At 55.5% G+C, this 19,211-nt stretch overlaps 1 protein-coding gene across 2 annotated transcripts in view; it reads left to right on the forward strand.

Annotated features, from left to right (window-relative positions):
* The window catches only part of SMAD7 (SMAD family member 7), a 30,745-nt gene extending 17,968 nt beyond the window's left edge, over window positions 1-12,777 (forward strand). For both annotated transcript variants that reach the window (XM_028524391.2, XM_028524390.2), the window contains exon 4: window positions 10,684-12,777. In XM_028524391.2, coding sequence (XP_028380192.1) covers window positions 10,684-11,222 — 539 coding nt within the window. In that variant the 3' untranslated portion in view covers window positions 11,223-12,777. The remainder of the gene's footprint in view (window positions 1-10,683) is intronic.
* The last annotated feature ends 6,434 nt before the right edge of the window (window positions 12,778-19,211 follow it).

The raw sequence follows: 19,211 nt of genomic DNA on the forward strand, positions 1-19,211 counted from the left end.
GTCAGCCCTTGGGCCCTGATAGGAAGGAGGGCAGCAGGTGTGCTGGCTTCCCTGGAGGTGTGGCTAGGGGGATGCCGTGGAAGGCTTTTGAACAGAAGTTGCTCCTTTTGGAGTCAGGCAGCGGGCAGCTTCTCGGGCGGTCTCTACAGGACAGAGGGAGCCTGGTCCCGTGGGCTCAAAGCCGGGCCTGGGGGTGAGGTGTTGTAAGACATGGCGCAGGTGCATGGCTGGGCCCCGGGGTGATGGTCTGAGGCACAGGGTAGGCACAGAGCTCCTGCCATCCGTTTGGGCCTCTGCTTTGGTTGTGGGGTCTGTTGAGAGCTGATAAAACCAAGCTGGTGGATAAACAGGTCTGTCTCCTCTAGTCTGGTTCCAGCCCCCCCCCCATTGTGAGATGGCAGCAAGAGGCATGGTTCTAGTTACCATCCCCACCCCACCCTGGCGGTATCCGGGGGCACGGAGAGGTGACCGGCCAAGCACTGGCTCTTCCACGGGAACACAACCAGGGGCCGATGGGCACCTGGGAGCATATTGAGTACTTAATGTCCTGACAGCCACAAGGGAGGTGGGACAACTTTCCTAACTCCAGTGGTCTGGATTCTCACGAAGAGCATCTGGGGGTGCACCTGTGCTTTCTAGTTTGCAACCTGGCGGTCAAGCCCCTGTCTGAGGGAGGTCCCAGCCCTGGTGTGAAGCGCAGCCGCCTTCAGTAGGGTTTGCGTAATAAAGTCATCAAATACTCAGTTACCAAGGTGTTTCATTTGCACGCTCATCCTGGCACCCGGCCCCCCACCCTGTCTGTTCCCTGGAGGCCTGTGAAGGCCCCGTGCGGAGAGCTCTCTAATTGAATTAATCTTGCTCCTCCGTGCAGCCCCCCAGCCTCTCCTGGCTGGGAGAGACCTTTGGGCCTGGGCTTGATTCCGGACAGACAGAAAGGGCCGAGTGGATCTCACCCCCAGTTTTCATGTTGCAAAGTGGGGGTTTCTGCCCTTCTGACAGAGGACTGCTCCCGTGACCAGGCCAGGGACTGCTGCTGGCTCTCATGTTTGTTCCTGCCTGTGTTTCCTTCTCTTTTTGACTTGGGATGGTCACTCAACAGGAACAAGAACTGTAAGACACCGAGATACAGCTCCACTGTCAGTAGACAGACACCCTTTCCTGCATGTTCCACTCCACCTTTCTCCCCTTCCACTGCGCTCCGGGCGCCTCGTGAAGGTCAGGGGGAGTGTCTCCTTCTCCTGTGGCTGAATGAACTGAGGCTGGGAAGGGTCAGGAAGCTCCCTCCACTCAGCCCCTTGGGGACGTTGCCAGGCCCAGGCTGCCCCTTAGCCAGCCCGGCCCCTCCCCCTCATTAATCAGTAACCCAGAGGGGAAAGCACGAGCTGAGTTCTTCTGGGGTCTGGGTGCACAGTACAGTCCCTCCACTCGATGGGCCCCACGTCCAACTGGGGGGGGGGTTGCGGTTAAAACCCTGCTGGGGGATATTTCCCGGGGGGGGGGGGGGCGCTGCAGAGGTTGAACAGCCTCCCTCATCTCTGGGCTGGAGGGATGCCCCAGTCCCAGGAGGGGGCTTGGAGGGAATTACAGTGGGAGGCAAAGGGCCTGCCAGGTTTCTGTCCCCAGAGGCTGGCCTGGGAGTGGGGAGGCTCAGCCACCAGCTGACCACGTGGCCTTGTAGGAGCCCTTGCTTTGTGTCCTGGGCCTCAGTTTTCTCATCTGCAAAGTAAGTGGCTGGACTGGTCACCAAGTTCCTTGAGGTGCTGACATCCTGTGATCTTTGGTTCTTGGATTGATGGCCCCGTGGGAGGGACCCCCATTGCTGAGGTGGTGGGGCAGCTAACGGTCTCTTCCATGTGCGATAAAGAGATTTTAGTTATTACTGTTTCTTGGCTGACAAGCTCCTCCTAGAATGAGTGACAGCTGGGGAATCTTTCCCCAGAAAAACGCACATGCATACACCTCCCAGGGGTCTTTTAGCCTTGGTGGTGGAATCTCCTGTACTAAGTTCCAGGAGATGGTCCAGGGGGAGCTCCAGGAGAGGTGGGGCCTTTTTCTTTCTTCAGGGGGGAAATACAGGTAGCATGGACGGCCCTAACCATTTGTAAGTGTACGCTTCGGTGGCATTAAGTACGATCCCACCGTTGTGCAGCCACCACTGCCGCCCGTCTCCGTAACTTCACCTTCCCCACTAAAGCCCGAGCCCACCAAACGCTGGCTCCCCAGGTCCATCCGCCAGCCCCCCGCCTCTTTCTCTCCATGGATGTGACTGTGCAGGGACCTCACAGAGGGGCACCGCGCCTTACTTGCCCTTGTGTCTGGCTTATTTCATTCAGCATTGCCTCAGAGGCTCCTCCAGGCCGTAGCCTGTGTGAGAGGTGCCGCCTCTTTAACTGCGTGTGTGCGTAGATTCTTGTTTATTCATTCACCCAGGGGTGGGCACTCGGGTTGCTTCCACCTCTCGGTTGCTGTGAATAGTGCTGCCGCGTACATGAGGGTATAAATAATCTCCTGGAGATTTTTCTGGGTATATACTCAGAAGCGAGACTGCTGGGTCATGGGGTAATTTTAGGTTGAGTGCCACCCAGCAGGGGCATCTTGACTTGTGTATCTGCCTGCACTGATCCCATGGGGCGGGGGAACCCCATGGCCCGCCGAACTCCAGGCTGTGCTGTGCATCTGGGCGGGCCTGAGGGTGAGCCCTGGGGCGGAGGAAGTGAGAGAAGGGTGGGGTGGGGTGATTACGTCTGTTTCTGTGTGGTGTGAGCAGGGAGGGGTGGCCTGGCGTGGCAGTAGTGCAGGCGGGTCGGAGCCCACCTTCAAGGGAGGCCCAGGGTCTGGCAATGCAGGACACACGGTACAGAGCAGCCGTCTATTTGTGTCGGACTCCAGGGGCCTTGTGGTGGCAGCCCAGGGTGGGGGAGACTTGCCTTGTCTCTCGTTCCCCAGCCTCCTCGCTGGAGGCTAGAGCTGGCGGGGCCCCAGTTACGGCGGGGGGGGACAGGGGGGGCTCAGGCCCAGGAGGCCCTGGGTGCTCTAGGGGTGAAAGGGCTGGGATGGCTGAACAGTGAGTGTGTCAAAGCCAGAGAGATTAGATTACGGAGGCAGACAGAAGTAATGATTAACTTTTCCAGTCTGCACACTGTCTCCAGTCTGTCGTACTGTTGTTTTTCCCTGTAAGTACAGTGTGGGCCCCGGCCTGGCCAGGCCCTGGAGTTGGGTTGTAAAGACAGAGGAATGAGCAGGGGGCGGGGAGCCAGAGAGCTGGTCGGAGAAGGAGGCTTTTCCATCAGATGCTGCATTGGAATTTATTGGCCGGAATGCAGTAAATGCTCGAAATGCCAGCCCATCCAGCAGTTTTCATAATTGTTATGGAACAAGGGGAGCTGGGGAAGGGGACGGATGAAAAGGACTTTTGTTTCCCACTGTATTTTTCCACGTACTCGGACGGTTTTCCTTCCAGTCTAGAGACCTGGAGTGGAGTTGGAGCTGGGTGGGGGATGGGTGGCGGAGGGCCGGGCCTGCCACTAGGTCCTGTAGAACCTTCCCAGAACGGGAGGTCGCTGTGAACCGGGATGCCCTAGAGTGGGGCCCCCAGAACCAGCAGCCCACTGCAGAGCGGCCCCCAGACCCACAGAGCCAGGCAGAGCTGTCCCGCACCTCTGAGGGTGCCTGTGTCCTTTGGGAAAACTGGCTTATTATGCATCCATTTTTATGAAGCTTTTTATCAAGCTTTGTAGCCAACGTACTTACAAGTGGTTAATAAAACAGAAAATGAGGGACCTTTTGGTGGTTTTAAGGAAAGGTTCTCTTTTTTTGCATTTAGGTGTGTGAGTGTATGTCCATTAGTTGGGGGTACACACACAGAGTTTGGGGGGATCTCAACTGTTTCCAGGTGGAAGGTGGATGGATTCTGAGATTGGACTAGGCCAACTTCCTGTCGCCTGCCGGTCCCACCCTCTTGTGTCTTCCTGGGGGCGGCCAGAGCCCCCCGCAGCGGGCCGGCAGTGAGCCGATAATGCCGTAATGCTGTGAGGGTCTGGGGACTCGGCCTGTGTGCGTGTGAGGACCAGTTCTGGGGGGCGCCGGCAGGTTATTCGGGGGCTGTTGGTGGGAACTTCGTGGTGCACCGTGGAGTGGAAAAGTCTTGATGTTAGAACTTGAGAAGTTTTAATGAGGCTGGATGTATGCTAAACAACGGCCAGAGAGGACCATTTACTGTAAATATTATGAATGGAGTTGGCTGGCCTGGAGTCCCCACCCTTCCTCCGAGGCCTCTCGGAGCCGGGCAGAGCTGGCCTCCTCCGAAGGCAGCCGGTGCGCGCTGTAATTTGCATGGCTGACGGCTGGGGCACAGGAAGCCGCGTCAGCCTGGCTGGCGAGACAGACGGGAGCTTTTGATTTGTGTGGCTTCCCTCCCCTGGTTCTCTCCCCTCAATTATATTCTCTGCTGGCCAAATACTGTTCCGAGGAAGGAACCCCCAGGCCGGGGGGCCCTGGACTTGGACATTTGAGGGGTTTGGGGAGGTGGGGGTGGGGCCTGCTTGGGGAGCAGGGAAGTACATTTTTGCTCTAGTAATTGATTACTCATCACAATTTGTAAGGCACAGTCACGTATTAGTGTTCTAGACTAGCAGGATCCGCCAATCAGTGAGCTTGGGAGCGCTGGCAGGAGGAGGGTGGTGGCGGGTGGGAAACTTCAGGCCTCCAAGCCTGGGGACACACGGGGAGGAGACCCCGCCCCTGAGGACTTCCCTGTTCCTGAGGGCCGTGAGTGACAGGACAGAGAGGATGCGAGAGCCTCTGAAAGGTTGAAAGAGTCTTTGAAATGAAAGGGTTGGTTTGGAGATGGACACAGCAAAATCTGACCCACATCTCTTTGTCCTTTAGATTTGGTTTTTATTGTTGCAAATTAAATGCAAAAATGTGCCTGTCTCCCCGAAGTGATTTTCTTACTCTTCGGAAGGCAGTATAAAATAAACACAACCAGCGTCGTTTCATACTTCGTGCACCACAGCGGGTAGCCAGAGACCCTCAGAGCCAGAAGTGGGCTCGTGGGGCTCTTTTGCCCCAGCCCCCTTCAGGTTAGTTATGGACAGGTCAACTTGAGATTCAGAGAGGGTGAGCCACCTGGCTAAGGTCACAGAGAGCAGCTTGCTGGCCAGGAAGCCGTTTTCTTGGTGTGAGAGAGCTGGACCCCCTAGTACAGGCATAGCCTTCCCAGAGTGTGTTCTGAGAGAGACGTATTTTCACTCTCTAACCACTTGGCAGAGCAACTCCTGGGGCCTGGTAGCTTTGGTGGCCTGAGACGGCTCCCCACCCCCAGTTCACGCTTGGCAGTATTCTGGCCTTGACCCCAGCTCTGCTCTTTGGCAAGTGACCGAACTATGCCTCGTGTCCCCTTCTTTAACGTAGGGATGGCAATAGTATGTAACCTCGTAGGGCTGTTTTGAGTCCCCTTGGAGCAGGGCCTATTGGGGTATAGATATGGCCCGGGCTGTCTGTCCTTCCTTGGGGACGGGGTGGGCAGAAGGAAAGAGTGATTAGCGTTTCCGAGCAGTTGCAGAACCTGAGAGATGAGACCCTTGAGTATAGTTGGAGGCTGGGCCCTGGGCCCCTGCTGCTTTTGCACCAGTTCCTAACCACCATGTGCGGCTGGCACTGATAGTTTCGGTCCCTGCCAAGGTTCCACGGGAGGTAGGTTCGAACTGGGGCAGCCGGGTGGGTGGGGTGTATGTGGGGTGTCATGCTCCAGCTGGAAGTCCCTGAGGGATAGGATTTGGGGAACTCGGTTTATTGGGCCCAGGGACCTGGGGAAGCACCCCAGCCTTTGGAGGAGACCCTTTGGCACTCCCTGCCCACCCCCTGGTCCTGCCACCTCAATGGAGATAACCTTGTTAGAGAGCCCTGAAAAAAATTCAGCTTTCCCGGTGTTTTCTACCAGTCAGAATTCTGATCCTTTTGGCAAAGGAGCTTGGTGCAGTGAGGGAAAGGTTGGGTCTAAGAGTTAACCTGAAACGTTTTGAGTTTGTCATGACCCTGTGGGTAACGTGCTCTAAACCCCAGAGGAATCTGAGGGGCCCCTGGCGTGACTTTGGCGAGGGCAAAGCATGGCGGATTAGAGCCGACCCAGAACCCAAACTGAACCCAGACATCTCGTCAGGTTTCCGTGTGTTTGCTTTGGTGTTTGGTCATTTGCCTCTTGAAAAACGAGAGACCAGTAAGGGCCCTTGAGGGTTGAGAGTGTTTGGGGCGAGAGTGGATCAGACGGCTTGGCGCTGGGTCCCCGTTCCGCTCAGCCCTTCTCCCTGCAGCGGGCTGGTGGCTCAGAGCAGCCTGCTTCCTGAGCAGGGAGGGGAGCAGGGCTGACGGGCCTGTTAACCTTTGAGATGTCTGGCGACTGGGGGAGGCGGGATGAGGCAGCCCTTGGTGGCGCCGGAGTCCCCAGGGAGAGGGAGGACCCTGGACCTGCTGTGGGCGAGGCGTAGTGATGTTTGCTTTCCAGGGTTGCCGGGTTTGACTTCTGGGTCTACTCCTGTGCCCTTTTCGCCCTCATCAGCCCGTGTGAGGCCGCTGTTTCTGCCTGGGCGCCCACCTCCCTGGCTCCTGCATCCCCAGCCTTCCGCTCTGCTGGCCCACTGGGGCGGGGGGCCCGTCCCATTGTGGGGTTTGGGCGGAGAATGTCTCTGCCTCTGTAATCCAGGTGTCCCACAGAGATGAGGTCGAGTTGAGAACCTTCCCTGCCTACCTTTCCCCTGCTGTGCGCCGGCCGTGGGGCGCACTGAATGCAGGGCTACTGTGCTGGCTTCGCTTCCCAAACATGTCTCTGTTCTGAAAGGTCAGGACCTTGGAGACCCTCTCCTCCTCCCCCCCCCTCTGTGCGTGCGCACAGCCAGGCTCAGATGGCCTCACGGCGGGACCGTGTAAGTGGGAGTCCAGAAATGGAACTTGGTCTTCCTTCCTTTGTTTTTCCTGCATCTCCTCTCAGCTCCAAATAAAAAAAATTTGAAAGGGGGAGGATTTCTCCCTCACCTAAAATCTGGCCTTGAGGCCTGGTCACCCCATGCCGTTGAGGCCTCAGGCTAGAGCTTCATTCATGAGCCTTCTAGAAGGGTCTGGTCTGTTCATTCATGACCAGGGTAATTAAATAACTCTTTGTAAGAGGCAGGCAGCTCCTTGTTAAGTGGTCTTCCCTAATGCAAGTGCAAACACAAGGCGAAATCCTTGCCCTTCTCAATGCCCACCTCCCCCTTCCTTTTAAAGGGCTGATTTTATGCTTTAAGGGAAACGGGGAAGGGGGTGGGGAACCTTACAGGAATTTTAGGCCGATTCAGCATTTTTCTGGGGTTGCTCCAAACATTCCCTAAACTATAATAAAAAGAAAAAAATTGTGAACAGGCATCTGATTAGTTAGCTTTTTACAACACAGCTTTTCTGTTTGATGCTTTAAAATGCACAAATACAGTTTTAAAACAAGCCCCTGTACAGTCTTCTGAGGAGGGAAAGAAGTTGCTGGAAATACCGGAAAAGGTTATAAAGCTGAGGGAAATGAACCAGGGGCTGCCAGTTCTGCCTTTGGAGGTTAGTGTCAGTGACCGTGATAAGCCAGGGTGGGCCTGTGAGACTCTTCCTTAGCCCTGGTGGCCGGATAACTGCAGGGACTTCCTGTGCGTGAGATCCTCCCAGGGAGGCCCGGGGAGCCCCCCAGGAGCTGAGCACAGACCTTCACGGGGAGATGCCCTGTAGGCTGTGGGCCCAGTTCAGGGAACTGGGTTTCTCTGAAGATGATGCTGAGTGTTTCCCAGAAATGAGCCCAAGCCCCAGGGGGCATTTGAGGCAAAGGAGGGGAATCTCTGGTTGGCAACGTGGGACGTGTGACACGTTAAGGGGCCTTAGCTGTCGCAAGGGTTTTTGCTGGAAAGCCTGTTTTGTGCTCAGAGATCGTCCAGGCAGCGAGAAGAGGGCTGCGGGGTGACGTGAGGGGTCCTGTTGTGCCCGATTCAGGGACCTCGTTCACACACAGGGACACCCACACACTGCCGTTTATCTGGGCTGGGCCATTAACCTCAACAGAAAAAGGCTTTTTCCAGGGATGTCTGGCAGCAAATTGCTGGGTGGACTGGCTGGCTGTGCAGATGAAAGAGAAACCCGCCAGAAAGCTCCCTCCTCTCCCCCTCTTCCCCCTCAGGGCCCTGGGCCAGCCAACCTCAGGCCCCAGCCCCCGCCCAGCTTCCTCTGGCCCCAGAGGCCCATGGGGCAGACATAGCCCCCACCCCTTGCCCGCGGGCCTGGCATGAGGGCAACTCAATCTCAGGCCCCCACCCCACCCTGCACCTCCTCCTCCCTGCCAGCCGGTGCCAGGTTTCAGGGGGGCCGGGGTCTGTTGGAACAAAGTATTGTGAGACTCTCAGAGGGTCTTCGGAGCCACTCCCCCGAGCCTTCCCTTCCAGGCCGGGTTTGTTGTCCCGAGTTGGGATAGGAAGGGAGAGCGTCTCACATTCCCAAACACCCTCCCCCTCGGGCGGGGACGCCCTGTGTCTTCCAGAAGAGGGATCTCTCCTCCAGCACGCTTGCACGCCAGAGCACTGGTATTTACGTGGATGTTGTGGTTCTTTGGTGCAGCCTTCAGAGCTGAACTCCCTCGGCAAGAAAGTTCAAAGATTGCCAGCGCTCACGAGTTTATTAGCAGTTGATGGATACTTTGCAGAAACAAGTTCATGCCTGATGAGTCACCTTCTGCTTGGAGCCCTTGTCCCTCTCTTGTTTTTCCATATGTTCCTGCGTGTGCACATGCAAACACACGCACTCACAGGCACACACACAGCGTCTCTCACACTTGGGCTTTATAGGCGCATGAGTGTTTGGGGGGTGACAGGAGCCTTCTCTGGGGCTGATTTTCAGTGGGGTGGGGACTGAGGGAAAGGAATGAGCCCCTAATTCCCTCTCTTGTGTGGCTGCCCAGGCAGGCATTTGAGAAGGCCAGTTGGGGTGTCAGTAGGAGACAGCCACCCAGGGTGTGTTTGTGGCTGCCTCAGTAGGTCAAAGTGCACATTTGAACACTTATTCACGGGGCACCTCTCTGCAAGATTGGCTCCTACTTTAAAAAAAAAAAAGGCTCACGGAGCTGACTGGTTCCCAGGCCCTAACATGCCTGTAAGGAGTCGTGAGCCTCCCCGGGTTACCTAGCTTGCTGGGGCAGCAGACACGGGGCCCCTAGCCCAGCCCTCCCCCCCCCGGCCGCCGTGTTGGATAAGTCATCATCCATTCTGCAAACCGGGTAGTTCCCAAACCAAGAAGGCCAAGCACACCCAACAATATCTCACGGTCAACCAGCCTCATCTTCGTTTCTTAAGCACCCCCAGAAAGTGAGAAGGGAGGGTAGGAGGAGGCCCCTGCCTCTTGGGGCCCCTGCCTTTCCCCATTTTTGTTAACAAATACAAGACTTCCGGTCTCCGCCCTGCCACCACAAACCACAGCGTTCGTTCCTGCAGCCTGGCTCAGCCCGGTCTGGGAGATTTACGGTTCCCGGTCTGGGGCCTGCCCCACTGGCTCCGGCTTAAGGAAGGAGGAGCTGGAATGCCAGCCGCCAGGGCTCCCTTCCCTTCCACCCCCCCCCCCCCCCCATACAGATCTCCGCATGCCTGTTTAGGAAAATCACCTTACCAGAGCCACGCCAGCCTCCCAGGCTGCCTGTGGGAAGAACTGCTTCTGGGACAGCTGGGGTGGGGCCTGCAGGGGAGGGAGGAAGGGGGGCAGACAGGAGTCTAGATTCTTTTGTGTGAGCAGAGAAGGGCACTTTAACGATGGCCGTCCCCAGTTTAGACACATAATCTTCTGTCTGGGCTGGAGGAAGCTTCGTGGAGGTAGTCTGGGTTTTAACATGAGCGTGTGTGTGTGTGTGTGTGTGTGTGTGTGTGTGGTGTGGCATGGCATGGCATTTTGATGGGAATTCACCCTTTGTGTACAGTGCTGCTGCTGACAGGCACTGAGGGCTGTTTTTCTATTAGGAAGATTTTTTTGCCCCCACATCGGCCTCTGTTTAAATTTTCACCGGAGAGCACTTGCTGATGACCAAGGCCCTGATCTGGGAACTTGGTGACCGGCACAGAGACCACACAGGAAGTGGTCCTGGAGCCTGGAGACCTGAGCCCGCCCTAGGTCTGGCTGTGTCACCCTCCGGGCCTGAGCGGCGAGCTCTCTGGGACCCGCCTTTCTCATCAGGGTGAGGAGGGCCCAGAGCAGCTGGCCTTCAGGGTGCCGTCCAGTTCACAGAACTTGCACTCTGAGCCGCCTCTTAAGGCCTCTTCTAGCTTTAAAAGTAGGACCAGCCAAGTTACCAGGGGTCCCTTGGCTTCTGAGCTCTGCTGGCCTGGGAGCTTCCTTCGGCCGGGCGGGCACTCCCTCGCAGGATGGGACGTGGCGGGAAGGGGCACCACCGTGAGCCCCGTGCGCCCCGTGCTCAGTCAAAGGCAGGGCTGTTCTATCAGAGGGTCAAGCTTTCCAGGCCCCCGGAGGGCGGGGCTGTAGAGTCTGCGGCATATCCAACACCGCCGTGGCCTCTTCCTGTCTCGTTCGGAGAGCCCTCGGGTCGTAGGGGTGCATGGGCGCGTGCGTCGTGACTCCAGGGGGTGGAGGACAACCAACTCAACCAACCCCGCTGACCGTGTCCTCCGTTTTGTTCTGCAGATTCCCAACTTCTCCTGGAGCCTGGGGATCGGTCACACTGGTGCGTGGTGGCATACTGGGAGGAGAAGACGCGAGTGGGGAGGCTCTACTGTGTCCAGGAGCCCTCCCTGGACATCTTCTATGATCTACCTCAGGGGAATGGCTTTTGCCTCGGACAGCTCAATTCGGACAACAAGAGTCAGCTGGTGCAGAAAGTGCGGAGCAAAATCGGCTGCGGCATCCAGCTCACGCGGGAAGTGGACGGCGTGTGGGTGTACAACCGCAGCAGTTACCCCATCTTCATCAAGTCGGCCACACTGGACAACCCGGACTCCAGGACGCTGCTGGTGCACAAGGTGTTCCCCGGTTTCTCCATCAAGGCTTTCGACTACGAGAAGGCGTACAGCCTGCAGCGGCCCAACGACCACGAGTTCATGCAGCAGCCGTGGACCGGCTTCACCGTGCAGATCAGCTTCGTGAAGGGCTGGGGCCAGTGCTACACCCGCCAGTTCATCAGCAGCTGCCCGTGCTGGCTGGAGGTCATCTTCAACAGCCGGTAGCCGCGTGGGGAGAGGACAGAGCGCGAGCCGAGCGGGCCCAGTCCAAACTACTTTGCTGCTAACATTTTCCTCCTGAGTGCTTGCTTTTCATGCAAAACTCTTTGGTCATTGTTTTTTTTTTTTTTTTCCCCTCCTTGTCATTTTGTTTATGTTCTGTTTTGTGTTTTTTTGTTGTTTTTGTTTTTGAGAAATAGCTTATGAAAAGAATTGTTGGGGTCTTTTTTTGTCAGGGGGTCATAGTGTGGGCAGGACACCCCTGTCCCCCACCCCCGTATGAAAAGGGGAAATAAAAATCAGTCCCACCAAACAGTGTATGAATGGGGGGCAGGCCCTAACTTGGAGGTCATCAGTTCACTTGTCGGGGTGGATGTGCGAGTGACTGTGTGTGTGTTGTGTGTGAGAGAGTGTGTGTGTACGAGAACACAGGTGGGGGGCCCATGTGCCCTGCATGCTTCTCACTGACCTTTCCGCTGGGAGGTTCGTGCTCCCCGGCTGTGCCTCTCTTGCCCTTTGGTTGTGCTTAGTGGGGCAGAGGCAGTACCTGGGGGGGCCTGCGACCCCACCCGTGTCCCAGCAGCTGCCGGAGCAAGGCCCTGCCCCCAGCCTGGGGAAAGCCCCTGCCCTGCCTCTTCCCCTTCAGGACGCAGGCCTGTCACCAGGCTCTGTAGGAACAACCCTGCAAAAAGAGGCCCAACCAGAACCAGTTGTTCGAATTCAAGCTTGTCGACCCCCTCTCCCCAGTCACCCCGCTGCCCTTGTCACGTCTTTCTCTCGTTCGGCCATCTGCTCCTGGATGTCTCTGAGATGGGCTCCCTGAGGGCTGCCGGGGCAGCCCCGCCACAGTATTGCTCGCCCAGTGCCCTCTCAGGCCCCGCCCCTCCCCCCTGCCCTGGCCACATCAGGTTTTACCCAGACTCCGAAAACCAGCTCCGCACTTTCCTCCCCTCCGCAGCCCGCGTGCCGAGCTCCGCTGTTAGACCAGCGAGGGGAGCAGTCCCCCTTCCCTTCCCACCAAGAAGGATTCGGTCCATCGTAACCCAAGGTACCGCCCTGGGCTGACACCTAACTCTTCTTTCGTTTCTTCTACAACTCATACACTCGTATGATACGTTGACACTGCTCTTAGCTCAATGAGCATGTTTAGACTTTAACATAAGCTATTTTTCTAACTACAAAGGTTTAAATGAACAAGAGAAGCATTCTCGTTGGAAATTTAGCATTGTAGTGCTTTTGAGAGAGAAAGGACTCCTGAAAAAAAAAAAACCCTGAGATTTATTAAAGAAAAAATGTATTTTATGTTATATATAAATATATTATTACTTGTAAATATAAAGACGTTTTATAAGCATCATTATTTATGTATTGTGCAATGTGTATAAACAAGAAAATAAAGAGAAGATGCACTTTGCTTTAATATAAATGCAGATAACAAATGCCAAATTAAAAAAAGATAAACACAAGATTGGTGTTTTTTTCTATGGGTGTTATCACCTGGCTGAATGTTTTTCTAAAGGAGTTTATGTTCCATTAAACAATTTTTAAAATGTATACTTGATACCGTGTTGTCCTCCAACTCCTTTCTCTTCTGACGGGATGGGTGTGGGGAGGGGGTGTCAGGGTCCAGGACAGTTGGGGTCTCGGCCCGATGCTTGGTTGGGAGATGGGGGAGGTGGGCTGTAAAACGAGTCCATTCCCTACATGCTAGAAAGACACTTGGCTGCACAGCCATCCCCCCTGTTGTGTGCTGTCCCTTGGGTGTCGCCGGTGGGCGCCCTGAATATGTAGTGACATCAACACCAGAAAGTCCTTAGTTACAACAGTGGGTGATCCTCTATCAAAACTGGAAAGGGGATTTCTTTTTCGGTGGTTGGGTGGGAGATTGCCTTGGGAGATGGTGGGGAGGTCTGTGATCCCCAGAATCCAGACCCGAAGGTTGATGCTTGGGAAGCCCTCACTTGGCATGGAGTCCTGAGCCCAAGGGGCCCTTCCCAGAGGGAGGTCGCCGCCACACTGGCCTCCAGGACAGGCTTCCTGAGAGCTGAAGGCCTGAGAGGAAGACCAGGGGGAGCTCGAGTGTTGGTGATAGGCCGTCTCCTCGGTCCCTCCCGAGTTCTGGGACAGACCCTCCAGGAAGTGGGGGAGGCCAGACGGGGCGCCGAGTCCAGGTCCTGCTCTGCAGCCTCCCTCCCCACCCGCTCGAGCTCCAGCCAGACGCAGTTCTCCGGTGCCCTCGTCCAGCCCGGCCCGATGGCGCTCGGCTGGTGAAGGGCCTCTTTAGTGCTTGCCCTGGGACTTGCATGGGTGACCGAGCCTTGTTTTAGATTCAGACTCTTGCACAGGAGATGGGACCAGATTGGGCACCAAACAGGAGCTGCATAGGTGTCTGTCAGGGCTCTTAAACCGTGGATCCAGGAGAGGGACCTCTGAAGTGGAGGTTAAGATCTTGGGTATCAGAGACTGGGACAATTTCCAAAAACCTTTTTGGAGGGCCAAAGTAAGAATGGCCAATTTTTAATTTTGCCAAATAGCGATGTAGCACTATAGCCTACTGGCACCATCATTTCATTCAAGGGAGTCCTTATACAACTACGATGTAAGAAATATGAATACATGTTGATTTATGCTTCGGAGCATCAGTGTCCAATGGTTATCTTGGCCAACTTGTTTACTAGAGGCGACGGGGGGCTCATTACCTATCAAGAGACCATTTTGCTTTTTCTCCATTGAACTGAAACCCTTCCTCCATTTATTCTAGTTCTGCCACCCAGAGTAAGTGTAAAACCCCCATCTCTGGAAAACACCCAGGGAGGGTTCTAATTAACACCGGTGCGGTGGGGTGGGGGTGGGAGGCATTATTTCAGGGAGCTGTCAGAGTCATTGCAGTTTGCTCCAACTTGCATCAGCATGCCAGGAAGCTCTTTAATAATAATAGCTGCCACTTACTGAATGCTTCACTAGGTGCCAGGCATGATGCTAGGCGTTGAAGGGGATTGTTTCATTCTCACTCGGGCCCTCTGCAAAAATGGAGGCTTTGAGAGGGTAAACAATTTGTCCAGGGTCGCTCAGGAGGAAACACTCAGGGAGCACAGGGTCCGACTCTGGCCTGTGCCCATCAGATGTTTATCTGGTGGAATCCGGTGTGGTGCCACTCCCGCAGCTCCTCAAAACAGGAGGAGGTGAGCCACCACACTGTCACCTGGCCCCTCAACTTGGAGGCAGGAGCTGTGGCTGAAGCACCTGTATAGGTCCTCCTCTTTACCCGGATTGGACAGTCAGCCTCAAGAGCCCAAATGGGGTGAGAGCGTGTGCATCCTGGTAAGGTGGCTGGCGCTGGGTGGGCAGGGAATGAGGACTGCTTAGGGGAAGCCAGGCGTTTGCTGGTAGCTGACACCCCTCATCCGGCTGCAGTGGCTGGCACCCACAGGCATCTGCTGAGCACCTTCTGTGTGCCAGGACTGTGCTGCAGGGGCACCTTGCTGTCGGTGACGCTGGAGGACAAGATGCCCACACCCAAGATGGTCTCCAGCAGCACAGACAGAAGTGGCATGCTCTCGGGACCACCTGAGACATACAGAGCAGGGAGGGTCTTCCAGCCCACGTGGGGTCTGAGTTAGGCGAGGGGAGAGGAGAAGGTGCCCCATTGCAGGGAAGCTTTCCGGCTGCCCGCTTCTCCTTCCTATCTCAGTTCACCCCCAAAGTGTCGGGGGGTGTTATAGGGTCCTGCCCTTCCCCCAGACAGCCACGGCACTCCGCCTTCATCTTCCCTCACCTGGGGGCACCTTAGCTGCCCCCGCAAGAAACCCGGGTTCTCCCATCTCCTTTGTCCTCATCCCCCGTCATGAAGTGAAAACCCAAATCCTGTCCGCCTGCCTCACTGAATCCATAAAAAATAAAATTTTATTACCTTTCACATACGTGTTCCCTTTCTCCATCCCCACCAGGATGATTTTGTTCAGGGACGGCCAGCATCTCCTTGGCCCTCCTCTACTCCAAGTGGCCCTTCAGTCCCTGCCTCTGCAGACCTCACCCTTTAACCCCGCCCACTCTGCACGTGCAGACCCTCGGTCCCAGGCACACAGGGTGAATTACAGGTCCCTGCACACGCCTTGCTTGCGTGTTTCCAAGCAAGCGCTCTCTGGTTCCTTCTCGAATCGACTGCCTCATCCTTTGGGATGCAACGTGGCCCACACCTTCTCCAGGAAGCCTCCTCCCTTTTCAAAATGTGTGCCCTAAAGAGATATTAATGGTGTAGAATTCTGTCTCCCCTACTGAATCCTAAGTTCTTGGTACTCTGGGGGGTCTCAGCAGGGGCCCCAGTCAGGACCTGCTGCCCTAGTACTAACTCCTGGCGCAATGCTCAGACAGGGCCTGTTCCATCAACGAGGAAGAGGCAGAATCGAGAGCTTGGCTTGGACTGGGAGTGATAATAATAATAATGGTCAGCACTGATTTCTCACTTCGAGCTAGACAGTGCTCCAAGCCCTTTGCATTGGGATTGTCCCCTTCAATCCTCATAACCTCCCTAAAGCAAATACCGTTATCATCAGCCCCATTCTACAGAGGAAGAAACCGAGGTTGAAAGAGTTGCCGGAGGTCCCCTAACTGATAGCATCAGATCTCATCACCTCTGTGTCACCTCATCTCTGCGGGCAGGCCTGGGTCGGGGGCTCGCTGTGTTGGGTGTATGTTTTCCCTGAAACAAGTTCTGGTGCAGAAGGAGTAAGCCAGTCTGACCACTGAACTGACGAAACAACACCTGACATTGGTGCATGTCTGTAGGCACCAAGGGCCTGCCCGGCATTACCCGCCTGTGGCCCCCGCTGCAGCAGGAAGTGGGCAGGAAGAGCCAGACACTCTGAGAGGTGAGGGACTTACCCAGGACAGCCAACCCAGCCTGCAGGGCGGCTGAACTTGCACCCAAGCCCACAGCAGACGCAGACTTCCCGAGGGGTCAGTGAGCCAGCGCCCCCTCCCCAGCCTGTGCAGGAGCTTCCCATCGGTCTGTGCTGTCAGGGTCCTGGGGGGAAGCACAGCGGGTGACTGGCTGACGAGAGTTGGGCAGCTGAGCTTGGGGGTCTGACATGAAACAGGATATGAGACACTGTTGTGGGTTTTGCACTCACACAGACCGGGGTTTGAGTGCTGTACTCTCTTGGGCAAGTCACTTAACCTCTCTGAACCTCAATTTCTGGAACATCAAATGAGTCTTATGCCTGCCTCATGGGGCCGAGAGAGGGATTAGTGGGAGAATACGCGTGGGGAGTTGGCCATATGAGAGTTAGGTTAGATTACGTGGAATTGCTAATGTGTGACCATTTTGACCTACAAAGATGGCAATGTCATACTGTTTAACCTACTGGAAATTCAGTTCAAGGCAGCGGCCTGCTAGGAATCTCCAACTTTCTTTTCCCCCTGCAGTGCAGGCAGGGGCTGACAGGGTCCTCTGGGGGCGGTTAAGTAAGAGAGCTGGGAGAAGATAGTCAACAACACCAACCGGCAGTGGGCGGTGGTCTAGGTTGGGGTGACCCCTTCCTGCTCAGAGTGCCAGCAGATGACTGAGCCCAGGCCAGAGCGGGAAGCAGAGGCTGGCAGTGGCCAGAGCAGGAGGATGGGGGTGCCCTGGCCTGGGGAGCAGGAAGCACACCACCCCCCGCCACCCCCACTGAACCAGGGAGCGGCCTGCACAGCCCGGGTTTCCTGGCGCTCCAGCCGCAGGCCTGGGCTGCCAGCTCAGCAGTTTTCTCCACCCAGAAGTGGCCCCCTCTCCTTCTGAAAGTAATGATTTTCTAAAAATGGAGTCCCTCCCCTCCCCCAGCTGCAATTAATCTACTAGAACATGAAGTGGCCGCTGGAGGAGGCCCCTGGTGAGTTTGGACCAGAGCAAGCCTTTGATTAATTCAGGGACGATTTACTGGCTTTGGGGTGGGGGGGTGCGGGGGCATGCAGCCTCTGTGCAGGCCAGCCCAAGCTCCCAGCTGGGTCTGTTTGGTGCCCATCGGAGCCACAGAGACTAGGAGAGCTGGGAGCCTCTTTCTCAGGAGCCCATATTGATGAGCCCTCCTTGGGATCGAGAGCCGAAGGATCTCAGACCCCATCTCCAAGGTCATCTGTGGACATGTGTGGCCTGGGCCAGGCAAAGCTGGTAAATAAACCCAGGGCTTTTGCATTCCTGGAGTTGCCATTTTCATAGAAGCTGCAGGGTGGGGTCAGGGGTGGGGGAGAAGAATATGATTGTTTTATCCTAAGACAAGCCTGTGTTGGGTAGTAGGATGTGAACTTGACATGAATCCTTGAGAACAAGCAAGGCACTTGAAGGGTGTGTCCTTGTACTGGCGTTGCCCTCAGCACGGTCCCAGGCCAATGCGGGCACTTTGGTGGAAAAGTATGAGATGCAGTCCACGCCTTAGATTCACAGGTAGGACATGCATAAGAGGCAGAAATAAAGTGTCTCTCCAGGCTGCATTGAACCCGAAAGGAACTATGGCTGATTGGTAGCTGGCAGTATTGCATTCGTTCTCAGAGCTGCACAGAGCCCGCTCACAGTCATTTTCCCAATGAGTCCAGACCGGAGCTCGGATTGTCTCGTTTTGGAAGAAACTGAGGATCAAAGAGATCAATGACTAGCCTGAGTCACCTAGCCAAGAGGTGGCAGACCTACACTTGGCAGCTCTCCCTGAGCCTCTACCTGGGTTCCTTTAGCCAAAGCATGGCCTCATCTGCCCTGTCCAATGCCCCTCTTCCAAACGCCTCTTCCCCTCAGAGTTCCAGATCCTGGAGGCAATAAACGGCCTGTGGCAGGGACCTGTCATTCTTAGGAAGTTGCCCCATGCACCTTGCATTTCGGATCCTCCATTGCATTTTGCTTGGGGTCATGTGACTAGTTCTGGCCAAAGGGCTTTGAGTCGAGGCTCCCCCTGGCCAGTCCGGCTACTGCACTGAAGACCTGGTGAGCAGCAGTGATCCAGTTCCCTTTCTCTCCCTCTGCCACAGGGACCTGGGAGACGCTTTGCGAAGACGGAGGCATACGATGAAAACAGCCTGGGTCCCTGAATCACTGCCCTGCAAAGTCGCTGGGTCGCAGCAGACTGTGTGTGAATGTGCACCTTGGGTGTCACCGGACAGATCGGGTGGTTTGCCGCTCTAGCTGAACCCGTGGCCCATTCCACACACGCCGGTGCTTGCCCTGATTTGTCTTGCTTTCTCCTTTCTGTGGAGACTGGTCTTGTATCTCCAGCATGACTGGAGCCCCCTGAAGTCAGGCACCAGCTCTTATACTTGAATCTTTCATAGCAAAAAGCCCTGCTCTGGCTCCTAGTAGGTGCCTAGGACATACCCGCTATAATTGACAGGAACCAAATGGCGCCCTTGGAAGATCGCTGGGGCACCCTCCAAGGGCACAGCCTCCCCGCTTTGTCACCTTACAAGGCACTTGCCGCCCCTCCCCAAACTCCTCCGGAAACCACCCACCTCCACAGGACCAAGCTGCAGCTCCAGCCCAGGCCAGTGTCAGCTTAGGCCCAGCCAAGACCAGACTCCTCTGGCTTCTTCACTCAGGCAGGAGAGAGAAAGTTCCTGAGCAGAGCTCTGGCTCAACGGAATGCATCGATTCCAACCATCAGATAACATCACGCTTCTTACCCTGCTGTTTTCCCCCTGCAGTACCGTTGCACTTCATGTGAATTGTATCACATACATGCTGAACATTTTACTGCATATCTATCCGTTGGTTTGGCTCTTGTCCGACTCCTTTAGCTCTGAGAGCGGGAACTTTCTCCTGGTCACTGCTCCGTCCCCAGTACCTAGAATACACCCCCGCACACAGTAGACACTTGAAAAATACTCCCTGGATGAATCCATGTGGAATGACTTCTTAACTTTCTGGCTGAAATGCATGCATTTAGGTTCCAGGTGAACTCATATTTCCCCAAGAAAAGTGAGTTTGCATTTTCTTTAAATTATTTATGAAAAGAAAAAGTGCATTATTATATT

Source organism: Phyllostomus discolor, chromosome 9 (assembly GCF_004126475.2).
Source record: "Phyllostomus discolor isolate MPI-MPIP mPhyDis1 chromosome 9, mPhyDis1.pri.v3, whole genome shotgun sequence".
NCBI classification, from domain to species: Eukaryota; Metazoa; Chordata; class Mammalia; order Chiroptera; family Phyllostomidae; genus Phyllostomus; species Phyllostomus discolor.